The sequence below is a fragment of the Neoarthrinium moseri genome (genome assembly GCF_022829205.1).
Source record: "Neoarthrinium moseri strain CBS 164.80 chromosome Unknown scaffold114_Wmoseri_CBS_16480, whole genome shotgun sequence".
NCBI classification, from domain to species: domain Eukaryota; kingdom Fungi; phylum Ascomycota; class Sordariomycetes; order Amphisphaeriales; family Apiosporaceae; genus Neoarthrinium; species Neoarthrinium moseri.
The window spans coordinates 1317-24482 of NW_026055228.1; the positions used below are offsets into that span (position 1 = coordinate 1317).

At 52.0% G+C, this 23166-nt stretch overlaps 7 protein-coding genes across 7 annotated transcripts; 6 read left to right on the plus strand and 1 right to left on the minus strand.

Annotated features, from left to right (window-relative positions):
* Positions 1-893: 893 nt before the first annotated feature.
* On the plus strand, positions 894-2770 carry JN550_013385 (uncharacterized protein; the record flags this gene model as incomplete). Its single annotated transcript, XM_049311966.1, has 3 exons — positions 894-1188; positions 1603-1972; positions 2041-2770. The coding sequence occupies 3 exons, from the start codon at positions 894-896 to the stop codon at positions 2768-2770; spliced, it is 1395 nt and encodes a 464-aa protein (XP_049164620.1).
* Positions 2771-3428: 658 nt separating this feature from the next.
* JN550_013386 (uncharacterized protein) lies at positions 3429-4585 on the plus strand (the record flags this gene model as incomplete). The annotated part of the gene is made up of 2 exons (XM_049311967.1): positions 3429-4292; positions 4352-4585. 2 exons carry the CDS (start codon positions 3429-3431, stop codon positions 4583-4585), a joined length of 1098 nt encoding a protein of 365 aa, XP_049164621.1.
* A 4808-nt stretch (positions 4586-9393) lies between these two features.
* Positions 9394-10008, plus strand: JN550_013387 (uncharacterized protein; the record flags this gene model as incomplete). Its single annotated transcript, XM_049311968.1, has 1 exon — positions 9394-10008. The coding sequence occupies one exon, from the start codon at positions 9394-9396 to the stop codon at positions 10006-10008; it is 615 nt and encodes a 204-aa protein (XP_049164622.1).
* A 308-nt stretch (positions 10009-10316) lies between these two features.
* JN550_013388 (uncharacterized protein) lies at positions 10317-11000 on the plus strand (the record flags this gene model as incomplete). The annotated part of the gene is made up of 1 exon (XM_049311970.1): positions 10317-11000. The coding sequence occupies one exon, from the start codon at positions 10317-10319 to the stop codon at positions 10998-11000; it is 684 nt and encodes a 227-aa protein (XP_049164623.1).
* Positions 11001-14546: 3546 nt separating this feature from the next.
* JN550_013389 (uncharacterized protein) lies at positions 14547-16913 on the plus strand (the record flags this gene model as incomplete). Its single annotated transcript, XM_049311971.1, has 2 exons — positions 14547-16421; positions 16473-16913. 2 exons carry the CDS (start codon positions 14547-14549, stop codon positions 16911-16913), a joined length of 2316 nt encoding a protein of 771 aa, XP_049164624.1.
* A 653-nt stretch (positions 16914-17566) lies between these two features.
* On the minus strand, positions 17567-18356 carry JN550_013390 (uncharacterized protein; the record flags this gene model as incomplete). The annotated part of the gene is made up of 2 exons (XM_049311972.1): positions 17567-17889; positions 17945-18356. 2 exons carry the CDS (start codon positions 18354-18356, stop codon positions 17567-17569), a joined length of 735 nt encoding a protein of 244 aa, XP_049164625.1.
* Positions 18357-19479: 1123 nt separating this feature from the next.
* JN550_013391 (uncharacterized protein) lies at positions 19480-22652 on the plus strand (the record flags this gene model as incomplete). Its single annotated transcript, XM_049311973.1, has 2 exons — positions 19480-19576; positions 19630-22652. 2 exons carry the CDS (start codon positions 19480-19482, stop codon positions 22650-22652), a joined length of 3120 nt encoding a protein of 1039 aa, XP_049164626.1.
* Between the last annotated feature and the right edge of the window lie 514 nt (positions 22653-23166).

The following is a 23166-nucleotide window of genomic DNA, read 5'->3' on the forward strand; positions in this document are numbered from 1 at the left end:
TCGTGTTACATAGTACGAGTGAAGGGAGAAGTGAATCCTGACGCCCATCACTTTCCGGGAGCGATCGGCGTTGCATGAATCGCTCAGCAAAGTTATCAATCATCAGTCTGCTGCATGTGCGCACTACCGCATAGTAGAAGTTTGGGGGGACGGACAGCCGGCGGGAGGCGCGCAAGCTGGCAGATGCACATCTGGGCAGAGCGACGGGAATGCCGAGGGCGCCAGTGAAGGGGAAGTAGATGGCGACTGAGTGCAAGGGTTCTGCGGATGCCGGGGCCAGTTGGGCCTGAAAGTACCAGACAGATATCGTGCCGTGGCTGCAGGTCGGGTGGGTAGGCAGGTAGTCACCTCGTTAATTGCCTCTGGGAGCTCTGTGGGTTTTCGCCGAGCTTGGAGGTTTCCGGCTAGTGTAGGTCACAGGCTAGGCAACGTTGCTACAGTCCATTATGTCACCGAAACCTGCCAATCCGACAATGAAAACGTGCGGCCAGAATATCAGAGTTGCCAACCGCACGAGGGGGTTCCTTGGTTCAAGTAGCGGTGTACTGGTCCTGGTCGGGTGTGTCATGCGACAAGCGGGCAGTATTGGCGTGGCCTGCCACTCACGGAATCGTCGTTTCGGCATGAGGCTTTCTTACATGCGACGGGGTCCGGTGCGCCTGACGTCGAGGGCACTCTGATATCGAAGCGGGGATCATCAGCCCTGGGATGTGCGTAATAGGCCCAGGAGCCAATTGGAGGCGAGTGACGTTCAAATAATGGGCCGGGCCCCTGGCACACGCACCAAAAGCAGCAAAAGCCCCCCGGCCGCTTGAATCTCGTCGCCAAAAAAAGGCTCATCTCAGTGGAGCGAATTTGCGGGGATGAGCCAGCCGCTCCCGAGGGCAATCGAAATGCAGGCGGCACAGGATGACAAAGACCAGTTCCAGCCCGGCCCAGGCGACTCGTCCAAACGGAACGTGGACGCAATCGCAACAGCAGCAACAGCAATAACACGGAGACAGCAGCTGGAGCACTGCTCAAACGACGCCCTGGGCCTAGGCTTACTGATGCGCGTCAAAAGGAAACATCTTCCGAGTGAGACACCCAGCTTCAAAAGCTCACTGAGCACTTTCATGCTGGGCTGGAAAAGCCACCCGCAGATGCGTCCGCGAGTTGCTGCAGTAGCGCAGAGGGAGGAGACCTCAGGTAGGCACATGCCGGGTGTGCTAGCACTAAGACGCCCCAGCAGCAAACAGGGTAACACGTTATCGCCGGAGGGCCATTCGTTCGGCTTCCTCGAATTGTAGAACTCGACACGGCAATGTCCAATGTCCACTGCGCAGACTGTACTTTGATTGCTATGGTCTTTCCATTTAAGCCCTCAGACAGTTCCAAGGTTCCTTTATGAAGTCGTCATCCATGATGTCGCACACGTGAAGCAGACACATGGCCCGTGCATCTGCCCCTCCAACCTCAAGTTGCCCGGGTACTCCATACATATTGGGACTATTGCAAGTCGACCGCGTCGGATGCAGCTAGAAACTTGTAAGGGTCCCTCGACAGCAACGGGTTCTGGTCGTCATCTGGCGTGTGGACGGCGGTGACACCTTGATCGTTTAGTAGAAATCCCCCCTTCTTGTCGTGGCTGCCTTGGCCCGTACAATGAGGGCTTCGTCCGGCCTACTCTCCTTAACGCGGACACGGCTACGCGCTTCAAGCAGTACGCCACCCTGAGATCAGGACCACCACCAGCCATGGCTGTCCTGCCGAAGCCGATTCCGCCGCTGTATACAGTCTACATCCTGCGCTCTACAGTTCGCCATGCGTCCCTTTACATCGGAAGCACCCCTCACCCACCCCGCCGACTGAAGCAGCACAATGGGGAGGCTAAGGGCGGTGCAGCGCGGACGTCGCGCAGTACCTTGCGGCCCTGGGAGATGGTCGGACTCGTGTCTGGGTTTCCGGGGATGGTGGCAGCCCTGAAGTTTGAGTGAGCGCTCACTCCCGCGTGTATAACGTGCAATATCCTGGCTGCCCTTGTTCTGATGATAACTCTAGGTGGGCATTGACGAACCCTCATCTTTCTCTACACATCCCCTCAACCTCCCGTATCTCCGTCGCAACGCAGAAGAAACGGAATGGACACCCGAAACGGCCACGACACAGTCTGACTTCCATCTTGTCCAACCTACATCTGCTACTGCGAGTCCCCAGCTTTGCGAGGTGGCCACTGAGCCTGCACTTCTTCTCCGAGGACGCCCACAAGGCTTGGACAAAATGGTGTTCGACCGCCAACGAGCCCGTGCGGGATACCATCACAGTCTTCACCGATTTTGAACCTGCACGCGAAACCACCGTAGAGGCAGAGGCAGCGGCAGAGGCCGAGCCATCAGAAGAGTCTGGCCATGCTTCGGGCATCCATGCCCTACCCCTCGACTACACCCCGCTGAAGGAATATGTCACGAAAACAAACTCCATATTCACCTTCGAGCGCCAGGGCGACTGCATAGTCTGTGGCGAATCCATGGCCCCAGGTGAAGGTCTCTATGCGACTTGTAGCAACGTTAGCTGCGAAGGTGTCGGTCACGTCGCTTGCTGGGGCCAGCATCTCCTAGGCAACGACGGGGATGAGGTCATTCCCATTGCAGGCCAATGTCCCGAATGCCACGGTGCCGTCAAATGGGGCGACATGATGAAGGAGACGACTCTGCGCATGCGAGGTGCAAAGGAAGTTGACAAGCTTCTCAAAAAGCCCAGAAAACGCAAGGCTGCCGCCGTCGATACGTGACGAGGAAGTTCCATGACGGTGCAATCTCGATTTCAACCATGACCACATCGACTTTGCGCAGCTTGAATGATCCTACGAAATATGGCTCCTCCATCGTACAATCCCACGACCCACTGCACGCCATGTTGACTAGTTTTATTACGCAAGAATTGCGGAAGATCCTCAGCCAGATCGAAAAGGGACTTTCCGCGCCTGGAACATGGACTCTTCGATTGGCATGGTGGTACTCGATGCAATGCTGTCTGTAATGCGCCTTCCCGTCTCGGCTGGTGTCATTAACCCGCGACGAATGAACAAAGGGCACTGAGCAGAACAGCCTTGGCATTTCTTGGCTTGCGGATCTTATTCTCACTTCAGGAAGCTTGACACTACAACGATCCATTGCGACATTTCCAGTTCAGACGACTTCACTCTGTACAAAATGGCTAGCGAGAAATACGGTCATCCAATTGGTTCTGCATCGTTAAGCTTAAAATCCCAGAGTCGTCGTCGATGGCGATATGGGTAGCATTCCTGCCCGAATAGCCTGGTGCTTCGGCCGCCAAGCGTGGGCACCGCTGCATTACCATAATTGAAGACTGAGGATATAATACTGCTGTCCGCCCTTTTCTGCAGCATGCTTCCTTCGTCGAACCCACGCCCAACAACTCCCTGCAAAATGTTCCGTTCTCTTATGTGCGCGGCTCTCGCCGCTTCTAGCGTCACTCTCGCGGCACCAACGCAGGAGTTGTTCACTCTCCAGCTTGCACCAGGCCTTACCAAGGTGGTGACAGAATCAGAGAAGTGGGAACTCAAGGCGCAGGGCAAGAAGTTCTTTGACGTTACAGAGTCGGGTCCCGCCTCTGCCGATGTCGAGGTTGCTGCAGTCACCTATCCTACAGCCGTGGCCCAGACGGCAGCTGTTAATGCTCTTATTCCGAGCCTTAGCAAGGCCAACCTCCAGAGCAAGCTGACCACCTTCTCCAACTTTCAAAACCGCTACTACAAGTCCACCTATGGAGTGCAGTCCTCAAACTGGCTGCTCCAGCAGGTCCAAAGCATCATCACGGCAGCGAATGTCGCTGCTGACGTGAAAGTTGCAGCATTCACTCACTCGTGGGAACAGAGCAGCATCATCGCCACAATTCCAGGGCAGACAACCAACACGGTTGTCATCAGCGCACACCAGGACAGCATCAACCAGCGTAGCCCTGCGTCTGGTCGTGCCCCGGGCGCTGATGATGATGGCTCAGCCACCGTGGAGATTCTCGAAGTCTTCCGTGTGCTGCTGACGGACGCCAAGATCGCAGCCGGCCAGCATGTGAACACAATCGAGGTTCACTGGTACGCTGCCGAGGAGGGCGGTCTTCTGGGCAGCCAGGCTATCTGGAACAGCTACAAGCAGGCCGGGCGTGTCGTCAAAGGCCTCGTGCACCAGGATATGACCGGATACGTTGCGCCAGGCACTACCGAGAGTATCGGTCTGTTCACTGACTACGTCGATACCAGTCTGGTGACATTCATTGGCAAATGCATCAAGGCCGTAAGTCATTATTATCTTCATTCATCATTCCAAGTCAAAAAGCTAATCCGATTTCCCAGTACACCAAGCTGCCGGTGGTATCGAGCAAGTGCGGCTACGCCTGCTCCGACCACGCGTCGGCCCGCAATGCTGGCTACCCCGGCGCGCTCATCTCCGAGGCTTCCTACGAGAATTCCAGCCCCTATCTGCACACGGCTCAGGACACAATCGACACCGTCAACTTCAACCACCTCCTCGAGCTGACTAAGGTGACTCTAGGTACGATCTACGAGCTTGCATTCGCCAAGCTATGATCTGTGATGAAAGTCATCGTTCTACTTGGCATGCTGTGAAGGTGGTCGTGTACATAGTAATTAATATAGTCCAATCATAACACTAAATGACTTACAACTCTCATCCTGCATCCTCTCTGGCTTTTCTTTCATGATAAATAATACAGCCACCTCAACCGAAAAATAAGTAGAATCTTTTTATTCGTATATTGACTACATGGAAATCCCCGAACAAGTCTCAAACCCCGATGCACGTGAGGCTAGTCTAGCATCTACGACGAAGTGACCTTAGCCTAGAGAGAAACTGTGCCGAGAAGGCGTCTACTGTGCTCTAACAAGTGGGGTTAGATGATCAAATCTTGATGGCTAAAAGATGTCCCCAGCTAACGTGTGAATACAGCATGTTTGATAATTACGCTGAACTGGTCAGTTGTTCTTTGGCTTCTTACAATCCAGCTGGCTATTCTCAAAGGTGGTTTATTAAGCCTTTGTATCTTCGGACGGGATTTTGTCTCCTCCTGAAGATATTTCCGGTGATTTGACAGGCTGAGGCTACAATTCAACGAAAATCTACCGCTTGCTATCATCGGGAGAGAGGTGAGCCTTCACGTCAGCGTTGAGGTCCAGAATTCGACCACTAGGAACAAAACCCTGGCCACACCCCAAATTCAGACGGGCCAATATATGAAGACAAGGGCGTCATGCCAAATGTCTTTCTCAGTCGTTTTAGGTAACTTGTGGTTATCGATCAATTTGCTGTCTTGGGCCACAGTGTTAGATAAGTAGGGCTCAGAAGCTGGTTTTGCACCTGTGGTGGACGTTTCCGGTCGCGTCACAGACATCAATACAACTGATAAGTAATGTCCACTGGTGGCGCAGCGAGAAATCTCGGGATATTTGCACAGCTGAATTTGGATTAGCTTGCGGCAACAGAGGTTGGCATGCGTGATCTGTTTCGCTTTTGACTGTATGATGATGCCTGGACACAACTAAACAACATCTTCAAGAGCCAGTGGTTTACTATCCGTGTGCGTTGCGCTTCAAGCGCAGGAACACGTCTCGGGAGTCATTATACTGATCAGATGACACTGATTTTGCGACTGGCGTAATACTGCCGAGTCATGAAATTATTTGCCCGTTTTGGGTTTGAAGGGGGAAGATGGAATCGTTCAGACTCCGGGAACTCTGTCAAAAGTTAAAGATCAGGGAATCAAGCAAAGGAGCTTGCCAGTAGCAATACAGTCCTCGAGTCACCGGTTTCGATGAACGGACACTAGTTCATGGTTAAGGATGTATGCCATATTGCGCCATGAACCTAAATACGAAACAGCCGGACTTCTGTGATATATACAAGATACTATAGGCATAAAGCCATGTTCTCGGGACTCACTTCTGCGAAGGCTTGCGGGCAGCAGCATTCTGTGCTGCTCTGTCCATATCAGTCCTAAGCAGGATTTGAGGATCGACTCCTCATACTTCGGGGACAGCTTGTCTACCTGCTGTGCAACTGCTTTCTCGTGCTCCTCCTGAATCACCATCTCGGCTGTACTTTCCCATTGAAAGAAAAGAGAATGATACCAATAAGTACGCCAGAGGTGCGGCAGTTCACCAAGCACGTGAATTGGATGCGTGCTCGTCAGTCCCAACATGCTTTGCTGTGGTCATTCGCAACCCCCAACCAGCGGATTCTCTTGGCGTACGGCGGGAAGCTAAGATTCAGGAAGTCAAGCCGACCAAGGACTCCTGAAAAGTTGCAAGAATTGACTCACCGGCTACAGCGAGGTGTCTCAGCCCGGTGGCGGAGCGTTATCCCCTAGTTCCCGTTCAGTTGGGGGCCCTCAGGCCATGTGCAGCCCACGACGGGCACAACCGAGACCTGAGTAGAGATCGGGTCTCTCGGCACATCCACCATGCTTGGCTTTGCTATGCCTCGGGCTCTGGTCCACCTTTGCAAGATCTTCTCCGCGTCTAGTTGCGATGCTCGCTCCAATCAGCGTCGATGTTGCTGTCATCTTTGCGGTCTGATGTCGGGTGGTGATTGTGTGCAAGGATGGTGACACTCAATCGGGTTTGATCGACGTCGCTTGAGAACCATCTCGAAGCAGCCCCCCACACCACCCCAATCGGGATACCACGCCATCGGGCATTTCTGAATTAAGCTCTTCCGTCGCTGCGGTTGGCCAATGACAACAACTCCCCCTATACTTTCAGACTAGGCGAGATCCAGGTACCGTCTGGTCTGGTGTTGGACCTTGCGGTGATCCTAGTGGATCGATGTCTTAATCCTACCTCGTTCGGGTTGAGCCTTCTTGGCGCCACACTGCGGTAGACTCCGCCTCAACCGTATCGTGACATGGCTCGATGCAGGTCTCACGACGCCTCAGGTCGCCGCTGAAACTGAGGTTGCCCCTGCAGTAATCTCAACAATCAGGAGGTCGACAGATGAAGTATATAATCATCCTCAGGTCCCATTAAACAGGCACTAGCACATCACACCCGACTTCATCTCTACCGATTGCCCCGTCACCGCTGCCCAACACTGAATTCACATTCTCCCTTCGACACATCAACCCCCAAGATACACTGCACACACCCAGCCCAACAATAGCTATCCCACTCCTTCTCTCGCGCCACATCACCCCACCCCCGCTCTGTCGCAACACGAAAACCTACACAACATTCAGTCCACCAGAATTTCCCGGTCATCCCTCTGCATCGCCAACACCAGCCCAGCACACCCAATCCTCAACCCACGTCTCATGATCTCCGCTACCTTCAGCCAATCCTTGCATTGCCCACTCCTGCCAGTCGATCATTACACACCCTTATTTTGACTACCTTTCCCTCCTCCGTCCACCATTCTACAGCATCACCAACCAATCAATTAGCCCACCAGCACCAGATAACCCAGCACACCCCTGCCGCATCATACCACATTCCACCACAACTTACTCACCGCCCTCTTATCCCCGCTCAAGCACATTGCCCTCAATTCGTCTCGATACGTTCACCTAGCCTTAGCTTCCCTCCAGTTATACTTATAAACCCATTTTACCCGACCATCTGGCTCTTTCTTGCTTTTCTGTGCCACCATCCTTACCAAACCCATTCGTCTTTCTGCCCTTACTTCCCACGCCCTTCTGTTCCTGCCAACTGTTCCACAACACCTCACAACACAAGCCCACGCATCATTACAATTCACCCTCCTGAGCACCATCCTTCCATTACCAGAACAACTCCCTGACCCTGTCGAGAATCCCTTCCGTCCACCCTGCGACGCTACACAATCAGCCTGTCCTTCCTACCTTTCCCTCGATCTGTTCCGTACTGCACATTACAACCCTTTCGCGTCACCGCCATTGCCTTATCCAAACCCCCAACTATCCTTACCGCCCGCCGCATCCACCCACTCTTGCAGTTTTCATTTGGGAAGCAAATCTCCCCTTCCGCTTGATCTTCCGCCCAAACCACCTTGTTACAACTAACTTCATCCCACCCGTTCTCACTGCTAATCAGAACATAGTTGCGGGGGGGAACCAACAGGTGGCCTCGAGAGAAAACCTGCGAGGGTACTAGAAGGAAGATTGTTGGACGGAAGTTGTTGGGAGCGCTGAGGGCTGGGTTCAACGGATACTGCGCGAGGGAAAAAGATAAAAAAAGGGAAAAAAGAAAGAAAGAAAAAGAAAAGGCGAGGCTAGGCTGTACAACGGGGGTTCGGAAACGCTAAAGAGAGCCCATGAACAGTACACTGGCTCAAGTCAACAGTGGTCTCGATTATAGGAACATGAGATGCCCTTCCCGCCGCCTGATTTGCCCATATGAGGGACTTGCTATCCGTTACTGTGACATCTCGTGACCGATTGATGAAGCTAATCACAGGTGATCTCCCCCGTTCGATCCAATCAGGATAGTGAAGTGACACTATACGTTTGAGAGCTGTAAGCATAGTCAGTTGCTATCGTTTGAGCCTAGTGTTTACCACACTGGCTGAAAATAGCTGCCAATTAGTACTTGATTGTCTGTATGCTGGCTGCCGGGCTATGCTAGCCTACTTTGGCAGGCTTATCTACGGGGCTATGACCAGGAACCGGATTAATATGAATCGAGTAGAATCGGGCATTGGTATAGTCAGTCCTAGTGGGTTCCTACTCGAATACTGTTCTAATCAATGATAAGAGGGTTGGCCATATATTGACGGATTATAATATATTTGCATCAGCATTAGACATGGGCTAGACTATGCTTGCTGCGGGTACTCTTTTTCGATCGTGCAGGCACCTCCATAGGTAGAGTCAGCTAACGAAAATGCAAACTTGGGTACCAACAAATGGACAAACATCATCTCTTGATTTGTCTAAAGCCGGTTGGCTTCCACGTGTTGATCTCAAACTTCTTGAGATAGAAACAATCAATAAACCTGCAGTCATCGTGCCCTATGGCAAGTCAAGCAGACGTCGCGCTGTGCGAATTGACTGACTGCACACCAGCGGCTGAGTCACGTACATTCCATGGAATATGAAAGTCCATGAATCCTTCCATGAACAGGATCTATGATGGATGCCTTTACCGATTGACTCAAATTCTTGTCGGCTGAGCACTCCTCGGAAGTCACTCCGACGTGAAGGCGGCGGTGAGACTCTCCCGCTTCGGCAGCCCCGCGGACTTCGGCGAGCTGCAAAAGGCTAGCAGCTCAGCACCCCTGTCCAGAATCTGGTATACCTTCCCTACCGCTATGTCTATAAGAGTCTCCCATTTGCCGCGCTCAGAGATGTTTTGCTGAAACGCTTCACTTAACTGTCAGTCTTGATATTTTAACACCACTCAGAGGCATGATCAAACCTGTTGACCCCTTTCACTCAAAGAGGCTGCTCTACAGGGCCATTGAGGACAATGCGGATGACGAGAACTTCATCTACGAGGTACAGCGTGACGCAGAAGCGCAGTCGGGCTCGCAGTTCTCTATCTTAACACCGGAAAGCAAGAAAACAAGCAACAGATTCAAGCAATACCTCCTCGAGCAGCCGTTACTCGCCGTCATATTCTGCCTGCCCTCGGACGTATCAAGGCCAGACGGACAGGCGCCGACGCCAGTCGGTATCATTTCTCTCCGGGGCCTGACTCCCACCTCTGCGCAGCACAGGTACAGCTACATCAGCATCGACGTGCTACGGCCTTATAGAGGCCAAGGTTACGGTAGCGAAGCTATTGAGTGGATATTAGGTTATGGGTTCCAGATGGCGAATCTGCATCGCATCGGCATAGAGACATTCAGCTATAACACCGGGGCAATGAAGTTATATGAAAAGCTCGGTTTCCAGCCCGAAGGTTGCAGAAGGGAGGAGGTATGGTTCGATGGTGGTTGGCACGACCATATCACTTTCGGCATGCTCGAGAATGAATGGAGAGAGAAGATGCAAAAGGAACAGAAGGGTTGGAGGGTGTGACTTACATCAACTTCGCAGAGGCTTCTCGTGACGGAGATGTACGATTGGTAGATTCAGGTTCTTTAGAAGGCTCAAAGCTGCAATGCCTCTTGCGGCCAGTGGGGGTGCCTCGGCTAACTACACAGTAATTGGAGAATTTCAGTTGGGAACCCGGGCCTTTCAGCGGGGCGCCACCCGGCGGTTCGCTGATAAATCAAGCGCAAGTGACGTGATCTTATCTCCGACGCATAAGAGTCTCTGCGCATAGTAGATACTGTAATGCCCTGCAAGTGCCCGCCAATTGTTTGTTCACGTCCCAAGCAGCCAGGATGAAATTCGACATCAAGATCATCAGCGACACAGTTTGCCCATGGTGCTACGTGGGCAAGCGCCGGGTTGAAGCTGGCATTGCCGCTTACAAGGCGGCGCACCCGGAGAGCAGCGACACCTTTGCTGTCTCCTGGTACCCTTACTACCTTGACCCCAACGCACCTCTTGACGGTGAGGACAAGGCTGCTCGGTACGAGCGCCGCTTTGGGGCTGAGAAGTTCGCTTCTATTCAGGAGACGATTGGCAAAGTTGGGAAAGATGTCGGCATCAACTTCTCGTTTGCGGGCCGGACTGGCCACACTAAGCACTCGCACCGGTTGATCCGCTTTGCTGCACAGAAGGGACCGGACTATCAGAACAAGATCGTGAATGAACTGTTCGCGAGGTACTTTGAGAAGGCGCAGGATATCACCGATAAGAACATGCTGCAAAGCGCCGCCGAGGCCGCCGGGCTGGATGGCACTGAGGTCAAGGCTTTCCTGGAGAGCAACGAAGGCGCCGAGGAAGTTGAGAACGAGGTGCTGCGAGCTCAGAAGCTCGGCGTTCGTGGAGTACCAAACATCAGGATCAATGGAATGTTCGAAGCCCCAGGAGCCGTAGATGCAGACATATTTCGCCAGATCTTTGAGAAGATTGCTGCTTACACGGAAAAGGGGACATTGGATACTGCGGACTTGGCCTAGGGGCTGATGCATAGGGGAGGTTCCACTGATAGGGTGATCAGCAGCAGGTCTCTATATCAAAATCGATGGTGGCAGATCACCATCAAGAGTTCCCAGCAATTCTAGGCAATGGCACAGTCAACAAATCATACAACTACTAAGAGAACGACGTGTATTCACAAGTTGAGTCGCATCCAGCGAAACGATCAAGGTAGCCTCGATGGAGAATGATCTTGAAGCAGATGAGGTAATAGTAGCCCGTGCATTGGTTGCACTGCCGGGAAGATGAGCAAAAAATAGATTTGAGCCTACGCGGATCGTATGAACATACAAGCAGGCTAGTCATGGTGGTCCAAGATCAAGTCTCAGCGATTGCAAGTGAGCTGGCAAAATGTTTCGTGAATCGGCAATAAAGCTGAGCACACAGTACGACGCTCTTGATGAACCCATCTGTAAGCGCGTTTCAGTTCATGCATTTAGGCACACGAAAGATATGAGTACGGCGACCTAGTGTGGTCACAATCCACGTGCTACGTACTATGCATATCAATAGAACGACGTCTTACCACCGCAAAAGCAACAGTTGAGGTAGGCAGCCTTCGTATCCATAGCACTGCCTCAGTCCAACATGAGATATCAGATACGAACAGGACGCCGTCGTCAAGGAGCCAGCGCCTGTGGACACGCGGCCGTGCGGCTCTGTTCCACACTCATCATACCATCGGGTATCAACGATTATCCCTTCAATGATAGTTACCCTGGTTGTCAAGAAAGCAAATACAGTGGCTTTTGGTGCCCGAGATCCACTACCGGGGTCGCTTTGACTTCCGTGATGGCTTCCAGAACCCTACCCATGCTTGATACGTGGGCCGTGCCGAGACTGCCTTGGAATGCCGCGTCTCACAACCTCTGCCAGTCTGCCAGCCGGCACAAACTACCCTTGAGCCGAATGGAGATGGGGGGCGCCGTGGGGCCCTCGAGTGTGTTCGTATCCGAGCTGTCGACAACATGCGACGCTCTGAAAGACGAACTGGCTCCAGGGAACTCCGCTCAGGCGGTTGCTAGAGTTTTCTTCCAGTCGTTCCCACTAGGTACGGAGTGCCGGCCTCACGATGCAGGGAACCTTCTTCGATGGATCTTGGATCTTTCAGGGGAAACCCAGATGGACACGCTAAAAGTCTACATAAGTAGGCGGCTCAACCGGAATGGCACCTGGTACTGCCTGGTCGGTATCCGGTGGCTTGGTACGTGTTGGTGGCTCCTCCATCGGGGCCGCCTAGCAAACGCCTATCGCTACTGGCGCAAGCCAGCGTGGTATAACCAGGTAGGACTGATTGGCTCCTCTGGCTCGCAGATCGGACGTGGCGTTGGAATGCCATGTGCGTTCATGCATGAGATTTTCTGACGGCGTCCCGGAGATAGGGTTTGTTTGCTGGTCCCTGAAATCTAGAGCTCCCCACTGTCGGGTCTTAAACATAGCCACTACAAGACGAGACGGGAGATAAAACCCAGAAGAGGGTCGAACGGATTGCCGGTTTGGGCAACGCGAGAGCCAGGAAAAGAGGGCACCTCAGCTGGAAGAAATTTCTAATAATTGCTTTCTGAGATTTGACAACCCCGCCAGACCAGGCTGGCACGGCTTGCACGGCTATCTGCCAGCCAAGCCAGCCTAGACGGAAGCGAGCCGGGGGCACCAGTAAATCCCAGCAAGCTGTCGAATCCTTGCTGATAATCCCGCCGCAACTTCACGATGTCAGGATGCTTGATTGCATTGGTCACTGCACATGAGAAATGAAAAACTTTTCCAAAGAGCCTGAAATGCTTTCGAAACACGGGACGTTTACCCAGACCGCGCCCCGTAGATAGGTATGGGCCACGGAGAGGCACACGGGCGGAGTAGTTGGTGTTTGCAGCGCTTCCATTCTTGGGGGCTCGCTAAGAAAAGAACAGTGTTGAGCGGCTCAACCTTTTCCTTATCGCTCGCCGCGACCGCTGACGGCTACGGGACTGTCGCTGTGACTCAACCTGACTCGGGAGGGATCAACAGTGCATCCCACACCTGGATCTGGCAGATTGATCATCCCGCGCACGTGAAAGAGATCGGCCTCTGATGTGCTGGCTGTGCCTGCGGCCTGCGGCTCTGCAGCCATGGCTTGCCCATTGCGGCGCCCATCAGCATCCACGAATGTCTTCGCTCTGTTCATCCTCATCCAACTGTCATACTGGGTCTCCCAAGCCAACTAGTATTCGGGTTGCTTCAGGTCCACGATGGGGGTCTGCACAGCTGCTCTCACGCTGTGGTACGGTCGATGGCTCACCGACTGACGCTACAAACTCTGGTACGAAAGACGGCGCATCCGGAGTCGCAACCGGGTCCACCGCGCGGTGGGGCGTTGCTCGCATTTCCCAGCTCTGGCAGACTTCACGATAATCTCGTTGGTGTTTCTCGTGCATGCCCACTCCAGTCTGGACGCTTCTCCGGAAATCTTACAGTCCCACCCCGCGCCGTACCACATATTTCCTCAGAATAACCTGTGACCTCCAAACGCCTGCATTCCCCACTGCGTCCATGTCGCAAAGCATGTCTCCGCTGCCCAAGGAGGCTGGATCGTCGTGCGGTGGAGTGGGACAGATAAGGAAACACACCTCGACGTCTCACCACGTTCCAAGCATCGTGGACGCTGACCACGGGTCCCCCTCTTGGGTGCGTCCTAAGCGCAACATGATCCCCAAGCTCCCGCAATCACAATCATAGTTCAACCCTTGCCAGTCCGTATCATTGGATCCCTTGGCTGGCAGTAAGGGAAAACCAGGCGCCCTGCATCGGCCCGTTGTCCAGCTTGCCACAGGGAAAAGTGTGCATAGCGCAACCGCAACCCCTTGCGCCAAGCAGCCAGACTTGCCAGGACACCCCGAGCGGCGTCAAACCAAGTTGAACAGCGGCGGGGTTCGAGAAGTCTCGGCTTCCGTCTTTCCAATACTTCTGCGGGACGTTTTTCCTAGTCGACTTTTCTCGAGCTTGCCTCCCTGTCAAGCGCATCTACGTTGGCGCCGTTCCTGTTCTGTCTCCAGTCGCCACACTCTAGAAACTGCGGACCCTCCTACGCAACCGGCTCCATATTACTACTACACCGCGCCTTCTTGCGAGTTTCTTTGTCGTCACCTCACTCAGTCAAGCAGCAAGTCGGTGCTCTACCCTGGTCTGCTCTGCCCTCCCCAGGTGCTCGCCCGTACGCCTTATTGTGAGGGTGTCGTCGGTCTTGCTCAGTTTCGATAGCGATTTGCGCGGGTTCATTGCTGGCTGCTCTTCGTGTCGGATTCCAGAGTCTATTGTCATTATTCAATCTCAATCTCGGAAGCATGGCAGTATTACGGTTCGCTCGGTTGCGTGCGACGTAATCGTCGAACTCTCTTTATACCGGAAACTTTGCTCCTCGTTAAAGTTATTGCGGAAGCTATAGCTGTTAGGGCAGCAAGTATTCAAACGTCTCCAAATAATCACTACTCCAACATTTCTCAGACAGCCAACCCAAACCTGCCGGATCGGTCAGCATCATCAACATCAATATGGAGGAAAAACAGAGTGTCCCGGGCAAAAAGGAGAAGGGCAGGGTGCGGTTTAACAGCACCGCCGGCGGTGAATCCCTTTCCCTCCCCGTTCCACAGGTGGACGGCAACTCAACGCCGTCACCACCGAATGAGAAGGAGGAAGCACCCAGCAGCCCTCCGGTCGCAAGGCCACGCCCGTCGATCATCAGGGGTAGCAGTTACAACTCTGTGCTCGACATGGACTACAACAACAGCAACAGCAATGATATTTTCACTCAGGACAAGCTCCTTTCAGCCGCTGCTGCACACCAGAGGGCTCAGGCGGTTGCTGCTACTATGCTAGGGTCATACTCAGCTCCTGGATCAAGACGCGGCTCCTTTGAGTCCGACACAATATCTCAGGTTAGCAGCGGTGGTGCTCTGCTGTCACCACGCATACGTGTGGACTCATTTGGTGCGGACTTTGGCAATGGCGCAGGAGCCGAGCACATGTCGTCCCACGACCGACACAGCCATAATGCTGAAGCTTATGAGCTCGTACGGGCGCATACACAAGCTCATGATGCCGCCATCGACGGGCCCCCTGGGACGAACGACCTCACGCGCGTGGCAAACACGAACCAAACGGAGAACCTCATCGACTTGGATTACGAAGACCCGGCCTGGGGACCTGAGAACAAACCGCGCGAGGGACTGCTCACCAATCTGCTCAAGCTGTACCGTGTGGACGAAATCCCCAGAAAAGATTACAGTGGCTACACCACGCCCGGATCTTCCGGGACTGCAACGCCTACGCGTCGCAAGTGGTATGACCAAAACAGCTCGACCAGTACACTTGCCAGCCTGGCGGCCGCGTCCGCGATCCTCGCCAACCCTAATGAGAAGCGCCAACGTAGCCCGGGTCGACCAAAACACAAGAGATCCCACAGCAGCAGGCTCAGGACCATTATTAGTCGACCCAGAATGGAAGAGGAAGCTCGGATCACAATCCATGTTGCCAACATTCTGAAACGTCAGGAGTTCATTATCAAGCTCTGCAGGGCATTGATGCTGTACGGAGCCCCGACGCATCGACTCGAGGAATACCTCAAGATGATGGCTCGCGTCTTGGAGATCGATGGTCAATTCCTGTATCTGCCCGGATGCATGATCATCTCGTTCGATGACATGTCCAGCCACACTACCGAGGTCAAGATCGTGAGGTCACCGCAAGGTGTCTGTCTTGGCAAACTCAAAGATGTGCACGAGATATACAAGGAAGTGCTTCATGATGTGATACCAGTAGAAGAAGCGATCATCCGTCTCGAGGACATCATGAAGTCAAAGGACAAATTCAACCCGTGGCTTCGTGTCCTTATGTATGGCTTTGCCAGCGCAACGGTGGCCCCCTTCGCTTTCTCGGGACGTCCTATCGACATGCCCGTGTGTTTTCTACTCGGCTGTTTCCTTGGTTTCTTGCAGCTCATCGTCGCACCAAAGTCAGACGTTTACAACAATGTCTTCGAGATTGGTGCTGCTGTTATGACCAGCTTCCTCGCCAGAGCCTTTGGCAGCATCAACGGCGGCGAACTATTCTGCTTTTCCGCTATTGCCCAAAGCTCAATCGCGCTCATTCTTCCAGGATATCTCGTACTCTGCGCTGCTTTGGAGCTTCAATCAAGAGCCATTGTACCAGGATCCATCCGGATGGTATACGCTATCATTTACTCCCTATTCCTCGGATTTGGCATCACTATCGGCACCGCTATTTACGGTTGGATGGACCCCAATGCTACGTCAAGCACGTCATGCAGTAACACATTGGACACTCGATGGAACTTCATCTTCGTCCCAGCATTCGCCTTCTGCTTGACTTACATCAACCAAGCCAAGTGGAGGCAGATGCCAGTTATGGTAAGTTCTCTATTTTTAAAACATTTCAATCCAGTCACTAACCAACTCTAGATTGCCATCGCGATGGCCGGCTATGTCGTAAACTACTTCACCAGTCTCAGGTTCCCCAACAGTGCTCAGATCAGCAATACGCTTGGAGCACTGACGGTTGGGGTTTGTGCAAACCTGTACAGTCGACTCCGACACGGTGTTGCTGCTGCTGCATTGCTGCCCGCCATTTTCGTCCAAGTGCCTAGCGGACTTGCGGCTACGGGTAGTTTGCTGAGTGGTCTCAGCACAGCGAACGAGTTGACAAACTCTACACAGATGGTGAATGGCACAACGACCGTCCAGATCAGTTCAACATCAGCCGACGCCTCGCTGGACACTATCGTTTTCAATGTTGCCGCCAGTATGATTGAAATCGCCGTCGGTATCACTGTCGGCCTGTTTTTCGCAACGCTTTTGATTTACCCACTTGGAAAACGGCGCAGTGGGTTGTTCACCTTCTAATCACACACACACACACACGACAGAACTGTACGGTGTTTCAGGTCTCGATACTTTCTGGGTTTTGATTTTGGGGGTTTAATCATTTTTCATCACATACAAGCGAGCGAGCGACGGTGCATTGGATCGATGGGTCTAGACTTGGATGGACAAGGAGCATTAATAGATTATAGATCATCATTAGAAGGGGTCGGAGTATATATATCGGCGGGGAAGCACTGGGGAGAACTAGGAGTTGGTCATTGACTTTGGAATTGTATATAGCGAGGCGCTGAGCTCAATGCAGGTCACTCATTTTACTTCACACCTGGTATCAGTGATAACCAAATCTGCGACGAACTCGGCTTAGATGCGACAGCTTACACAATTATCTAACATTCAGATCTCGTCTCCTCCGGCGCCAACAACTAGTGCCATGCCTCTTCCAGTTCAACAAGCCGAGTGAACTGCTCATGCACCTGGTTTGGGCTGTCCATGTTTAGTATTAGCGCTTTAGATGCTGTGACCCTTCGATGCGGCGCAGTCACCTGTGTAGTCTTATTGCATGATATATGTCTTAATTAACCTGGTACCTGGCCAAGGTCGTCGTCTAGTCTCAGGGAGTATCACAGTATATAATACACACCGGGCACATTGACATGATGGCCAATACTGTGTTACGCCTCAACAATTTCCATAACCTCGATAGTGGTTCCCTGAAGACCGGACTTCTCCTGCAGCAACGTGAGCTCTCTTATACGAGCTGCTCGCACGACGGCCATCAGCTCATACGTTCCAAAGGAGTCCGGCCGCACTGGTATATCAAGAACCTTACGGTCCTCGAAACCGAAATTCTTCTTGTAGAATGGTAAGCCTCTGATGGTGGCATCAAGGTACACCTCAAGCCCTGCAGAGTCAGCTTCCCGGCAACCCCAGTCCACCAACGCGAACCCGAGGCCTCTGTTCTGGTATTCTGCATCGACGCCAAGAAATTCAAGCACTGCGAGTTCGTTAGTGACAATAAGACCTGATACCTGACCAATTGTTGAGCTCACTCCAGTGTGGTCTTGCACCCATCACTGCGGAGCGATTCCGCGGCATCCCATCCCACAACGCCGCCGTCAGCTCGGGATCCCACGTTTTGGGATATTCGGGCAGAGGAATGTCCTGTAGTCCATCTGCGCGAGGTACGCTCCAGCGAGCGAACGCGGCAAGTCGCTTATCCTGGCCCAGGTCTTCCACCACCCACGTCCTCAACACTTCCGGACCAGCTGCAATGCCCATGGCCCACACATCAATGAACCACTGCCGTGTTGCTTGGTCTTGGGGTGTCACTACATCCCAGAACTTGTGGGATGGGTTGAACGACGAGAACCAGAGCCGAGTCAGGTCCTCGACGTCTCTCAAATTGGCTTCCCGGATGTGGAAGCCGGCAGGGGCATGGGGAACACTTGTGCTTACTGGCATGATGGTCAGAATTAAGCACCATGGACGAAAGATGGAGATGTCAGCATAGACAGGTAATGATACTGGAGTTAGTAGAAGACATTGATCGGTGATATATTTGATTCCTCGCGAGTCTTTGTTCTTGAAGTCATGTCCACGCCAGGTTGAATCGTGAATGCCGAGCGCGTTCCATCAGACCCTCGGAAAGGGCCGCCCCGAACTGTTAGGGAATTAAGCGCCGAGTGCTACGTGGGTCCTATAATTACCACCAATAGTTGCAGCAAATCGCGTGGAGGATTAGACGTGCGATCCGCCGAGGCGCAGGATGTGACGATCACGATATCAAAGCAGTAGCCCGTGATGATTCTATTGGAATACTCTCTATACAAACAGTTAGTCCGTGTCTGACGTGAGACTCATCGCGTCTTGGAATTGCTAGCACGTACCGCGAAGGATTCAGGAGCTAGCGTAATAGGGGGCTACATAGGACCAACGCCGCTATTCCCACTTGCATGATTGGATCATTAGAGCAAAGTGTGACTCCTGACCGCCCTCACGGAGACGTCTTAGTGTACTTCCAAGCGGCGAAATAACCTCCAGAAGTCGACAGGGTGATGCTTATTGGATGAAGCCGGCCTCCAATGTGGACAACGTGGTAAGCGATTGGCCGAAGATATCAGCTTAGTCGTATAACCCCTTATGTGCCTTGTCACAATGTCCCTGATGTTTTGTGTCAAAGAACATTGTCAATCCATGTTCCAAAAGTCCATTCGAGCTTACGTAGACCCAAAACTATCTGCGATGACATTCCGAAGAGATGGCCAGTGACCACAGGCATGAGGAGACAGGGTGTGACTGTGAATGCATGAGTGGAGACCCTCGTTGATTGAAAGAGACAATATAGTAGTCCCACGCTTGCAGTCTTTGTTTCGAAAGACTCCAGTTCAATTTGCTATATTTAGAAGTATGAAGCAAGGAATAGGTGGACCTGGGTGTGTTCCGAGAAATTTATCGCTAGTCATAAACAAGGCCCTGGTTTTGCATTGATATCTATAAGAACCTCGTCGACGCATAATCTACTGATAGTGGTGCTCCTCCAAAGTATTGATCCGTTTACATTTCCACAATTGCATAACAAACTGCGATGCATGTTCCTCTCATGTCTCATCTAAATGAAGGCGATGAGACACTGGATGAAATGTCTAGAGTACTGGTGATGGACCTAAAGACACATACCATTGGTGAGCTTCATTCTCTTTTCATGCAAGCAATGGGGCCTGACCATCTCCGATAGAAACATCAGTTAAAGAACTGTGCACTGCCTCAGTTACCGAATTATCAGATCCAGAGTCTGAGAGCGAGACTGCAACGAGCCCTGAGCTGCTAGGCTCTAAAACAGTCTTGGTGCCCACAGGTATTGAGGAAGTGCAAAGCACCGTCATTCGCGACAATTTCAAGGCAGCTCAATCTCAATGGATTGATGACCCAATCACCAAGAAATGGCGCAACCCCCATCATGTTATTCACAAGGCACTCGGAAAGATCGATCAATTACGTGCAGAGTGGTCTTCCAGACCGATTGCCCCATTTCAGCTCACCAATGACACGATCTGGCTTGATACAGGACGTACTCTAGCTCAATCTGGCTTGCCTTGGCACAACAATCAGATCAATATGCCTGACGAACTGGACACAAGCTGGCCATTTCATTTCAAGTCATTTGAGAGAGCTGTGATCCAAGCCAAAGGTTCTCGTGTCGGTGATGCGAACGCTTCAGGATATGTCTGCAATTCCCATGAGGGGCACCTATTCTGTCTTAGAGCTATTCAACAAGAGCTGAGAAAGAAATTTCCGAACAGTCCGCCGCTGCTTGTATTCGACAAATTCTCATATGACGTTATCGAGTCGGCCGAGATATTCTTTGGACTGGAAACGTGTCACTTGGATCTTTCCAAGGGTCTTGAGTACACCACGAAAACTCTAGAAGTTGCTACAGGTGGTCAATCGCGGCCTATCATTTTTGCAGCGACCTTGGCAACTATCAATGGGGGTTGTGACCACCTAGGATTGATCCAACAACTATCCTTAAAGCAGGATATACTGCTTCACCTAGACATGTCACGCAACTTCGATTATATCACAACCATGACAGAAGAAACTAGGCGGAAAATGGGAATCCTTTCATTTGAGCTTCGGAACAAGTCCCATAACCTACCAATTCAGTCTCAAAATGGCATTATCCTGGCGAGCACTATCGTAGCAGGAAGCTCTGATCATCCGTCAGCAGCTACGGCGGCACTGAAACCAAGAACTCTCGGAGGCAAGCATGCAAGAATAGCCTACACCCGCGCTTCGGACTCGACCCTTGCTGGCTCTCGAGACGCTCTCGCTCCGCTTTGGCTGGCGCTGCATGAGGCCAGATTTGGAGAAAGGGGGTTTTGTGAGATGTACGAGCATTGTTCAAGAATGAGGAGTGCAGTGGCGCAAAGTCTCGAATACGCCAAATGTTTGGTGATAAAACCCCCTTACTCCTTGGATCTAATTGTCCAAAGATGCCCTATTCAATACGAAGAGCAACTCTTACGATTAGGTGGCAGATCCCTGGGTATGAAGGAAGTTCTAATCACAGTGCATGCTGGTATTACACAAGAGGACATCGCTACCATATGCCAAGGCCCTTCAAATGAGATGATGACGATGAGTCGGGATAGTAGCACGGATAAAGACTTCACACTCTTGTATCCCATTGAACAAAGTGTCAAAGAAGAGCTCACGGCCATTGTCCAGTCGTGGAAGGTGGCAACACGATCTGCAGCAGGCTATCCATTTCACATGGGATCTTACTCGGCCCTTGGGCCCGTGATAGGGCATTTTTTGGACGTCAACATTCCTTTGAGCTGGATACGCTCACGCGCTACTGAGATTATCGATGCTCGGATGGCTTCATTCGGGATATCCCTTCCGCAAATGAGACATGATTTCCGAGGGGCGTTCACTAACGGCAGCACGATGGGCAACCGCATCGGGATACATGCGGCACTGAAGCAGTCTCCAGGCGCCTTCGTATACTTCTCAGCCGAATCCCACTATAGTGTGATCAAGACACTCAGGGATTGCGATAGGCTTACCAACAGATGGTCGCAGGAGGAGGTCTCTCGCTTCCACCAGATCCCCTGCGGCGCGAAGGGTTCGATACTTGTTAACCTCTTGGTTCAGCAAGCTGTTCTTGACAAGCAGATCTGCCTCCGAAAGGGACTGGAATACAGCCTGATACTGTTTGCTAATATGGGGACTACATTCGTTGGCGCTCGAGACGACATTGCGGAAATTCAACGCGAGCTCAGAAATGTGGGCATAAGAATCTCCTATATTCACGTTGATGGGGCGTTAGATCTTGGCTTCGGAAGAGGAAGTCTCTCACTTGGTCCTCCAGGAACGACAGGGTGCGACGGCCAGCCTGCTGTTCAAGGGATTACTTTAAGCCACCACAAGGCTCTTGGCAACATGGTCTCAGGCGAGGTGATAGCCTACAGTCCTGACAGTGATCTGGTATCCTTTTCACATGGTGTTGACCCAAGAGTGGTTTTCGAAACCTGGATATACAGCCAGGTCTACCGGGAAGAAGAACTGGCAGTGATGTTCGACTATTGTCTCGATAACGCAACACGGTTAGAGCACCGTCTTCGTGAGCTCGGGTACGCAACAAAACGGAATGCAGACAGCATCATTACTGTCTTTGAACGGCCTCCAGCGTGGTTAATTGAGGAATTCTCGCTGAGGCCAGAAGGCAATTGGGTTCATTTCATTACAATGCCTCATATATCCCCTGAGACAGTTGAGTTCTTCCTAGAACGTCTTGCGGGCGTAGAGCGCAGCTGTGCCCTAGCGATTCACTATGTTGCGCCATGCATAGACTCTATATTGGGGATGTCAGTCAAACTGACGCGCGTAAGTTGCCTAGGCGAATTTGCTTGTAGGATCAAAGGAGAAGTGCGAGGAACTCTGGAGCTCTGTAAGGGCGACGATAGTGATGCAGAGCAGGTTGCAAGATGCGTCAAGACCGGCCTCCGAAGTGCCATGACCTTCGCTGCCGTTGACAATGGCAATGAGCTACAAGTAGTCTTCACTGCAGAATCGCTTCGCGATATGGCAATACGCATAGGGCCTGTACTGATCAAGCCATCACACCGCACAAAAGCGCAAGCAATCGTAGAGTTGGCACTACAGTTTTGGGGGTTCGTCGCGCGACACATCAATGCGAAGATCGAAAACACTGCGCTGACATATACCGTATATCAGTTTGGCGAAATGGACTAGAGCTTACACCTCTTGACACAGTCTCGCATGTATAACATAACATACATCAACATGATATCACGCGCATTGGCATGGAAAGGTCGCTATCGTCCTGATATAACTTGGCGGCCTCGAGGTCAGGGAAATTTGACCCATCAGTAGACAAGGATCGATATGACCGAAAGCAAACAAGTGACGCCAGTGACCTGAAGTCCATTAACTAGGAGGTGGATTAATTGAATTGGACTACATTTCTTTCTGACACATGCTGAAATGAATAATCTCATCTTCGATGACGTCTGACGGGATCTTTGAACTCAGCCTGGGGAGGCTGAAGGGAAGGGGTATTGGAAATTGGACGGTGAGTCTTAAAACTACATCTCGTAAGACCTTTTTCACAATAAAGCTTATCGAAGCAGTTGAAGTAGGATTAATATAGCGCAAAAATGACGGGGAACCGTTGGGTAGCTTTAGGCGACAGGATGTTTCGGAACTACGTTTCATGCATTCTGATGTATCTCACTCTGTTCCCTCT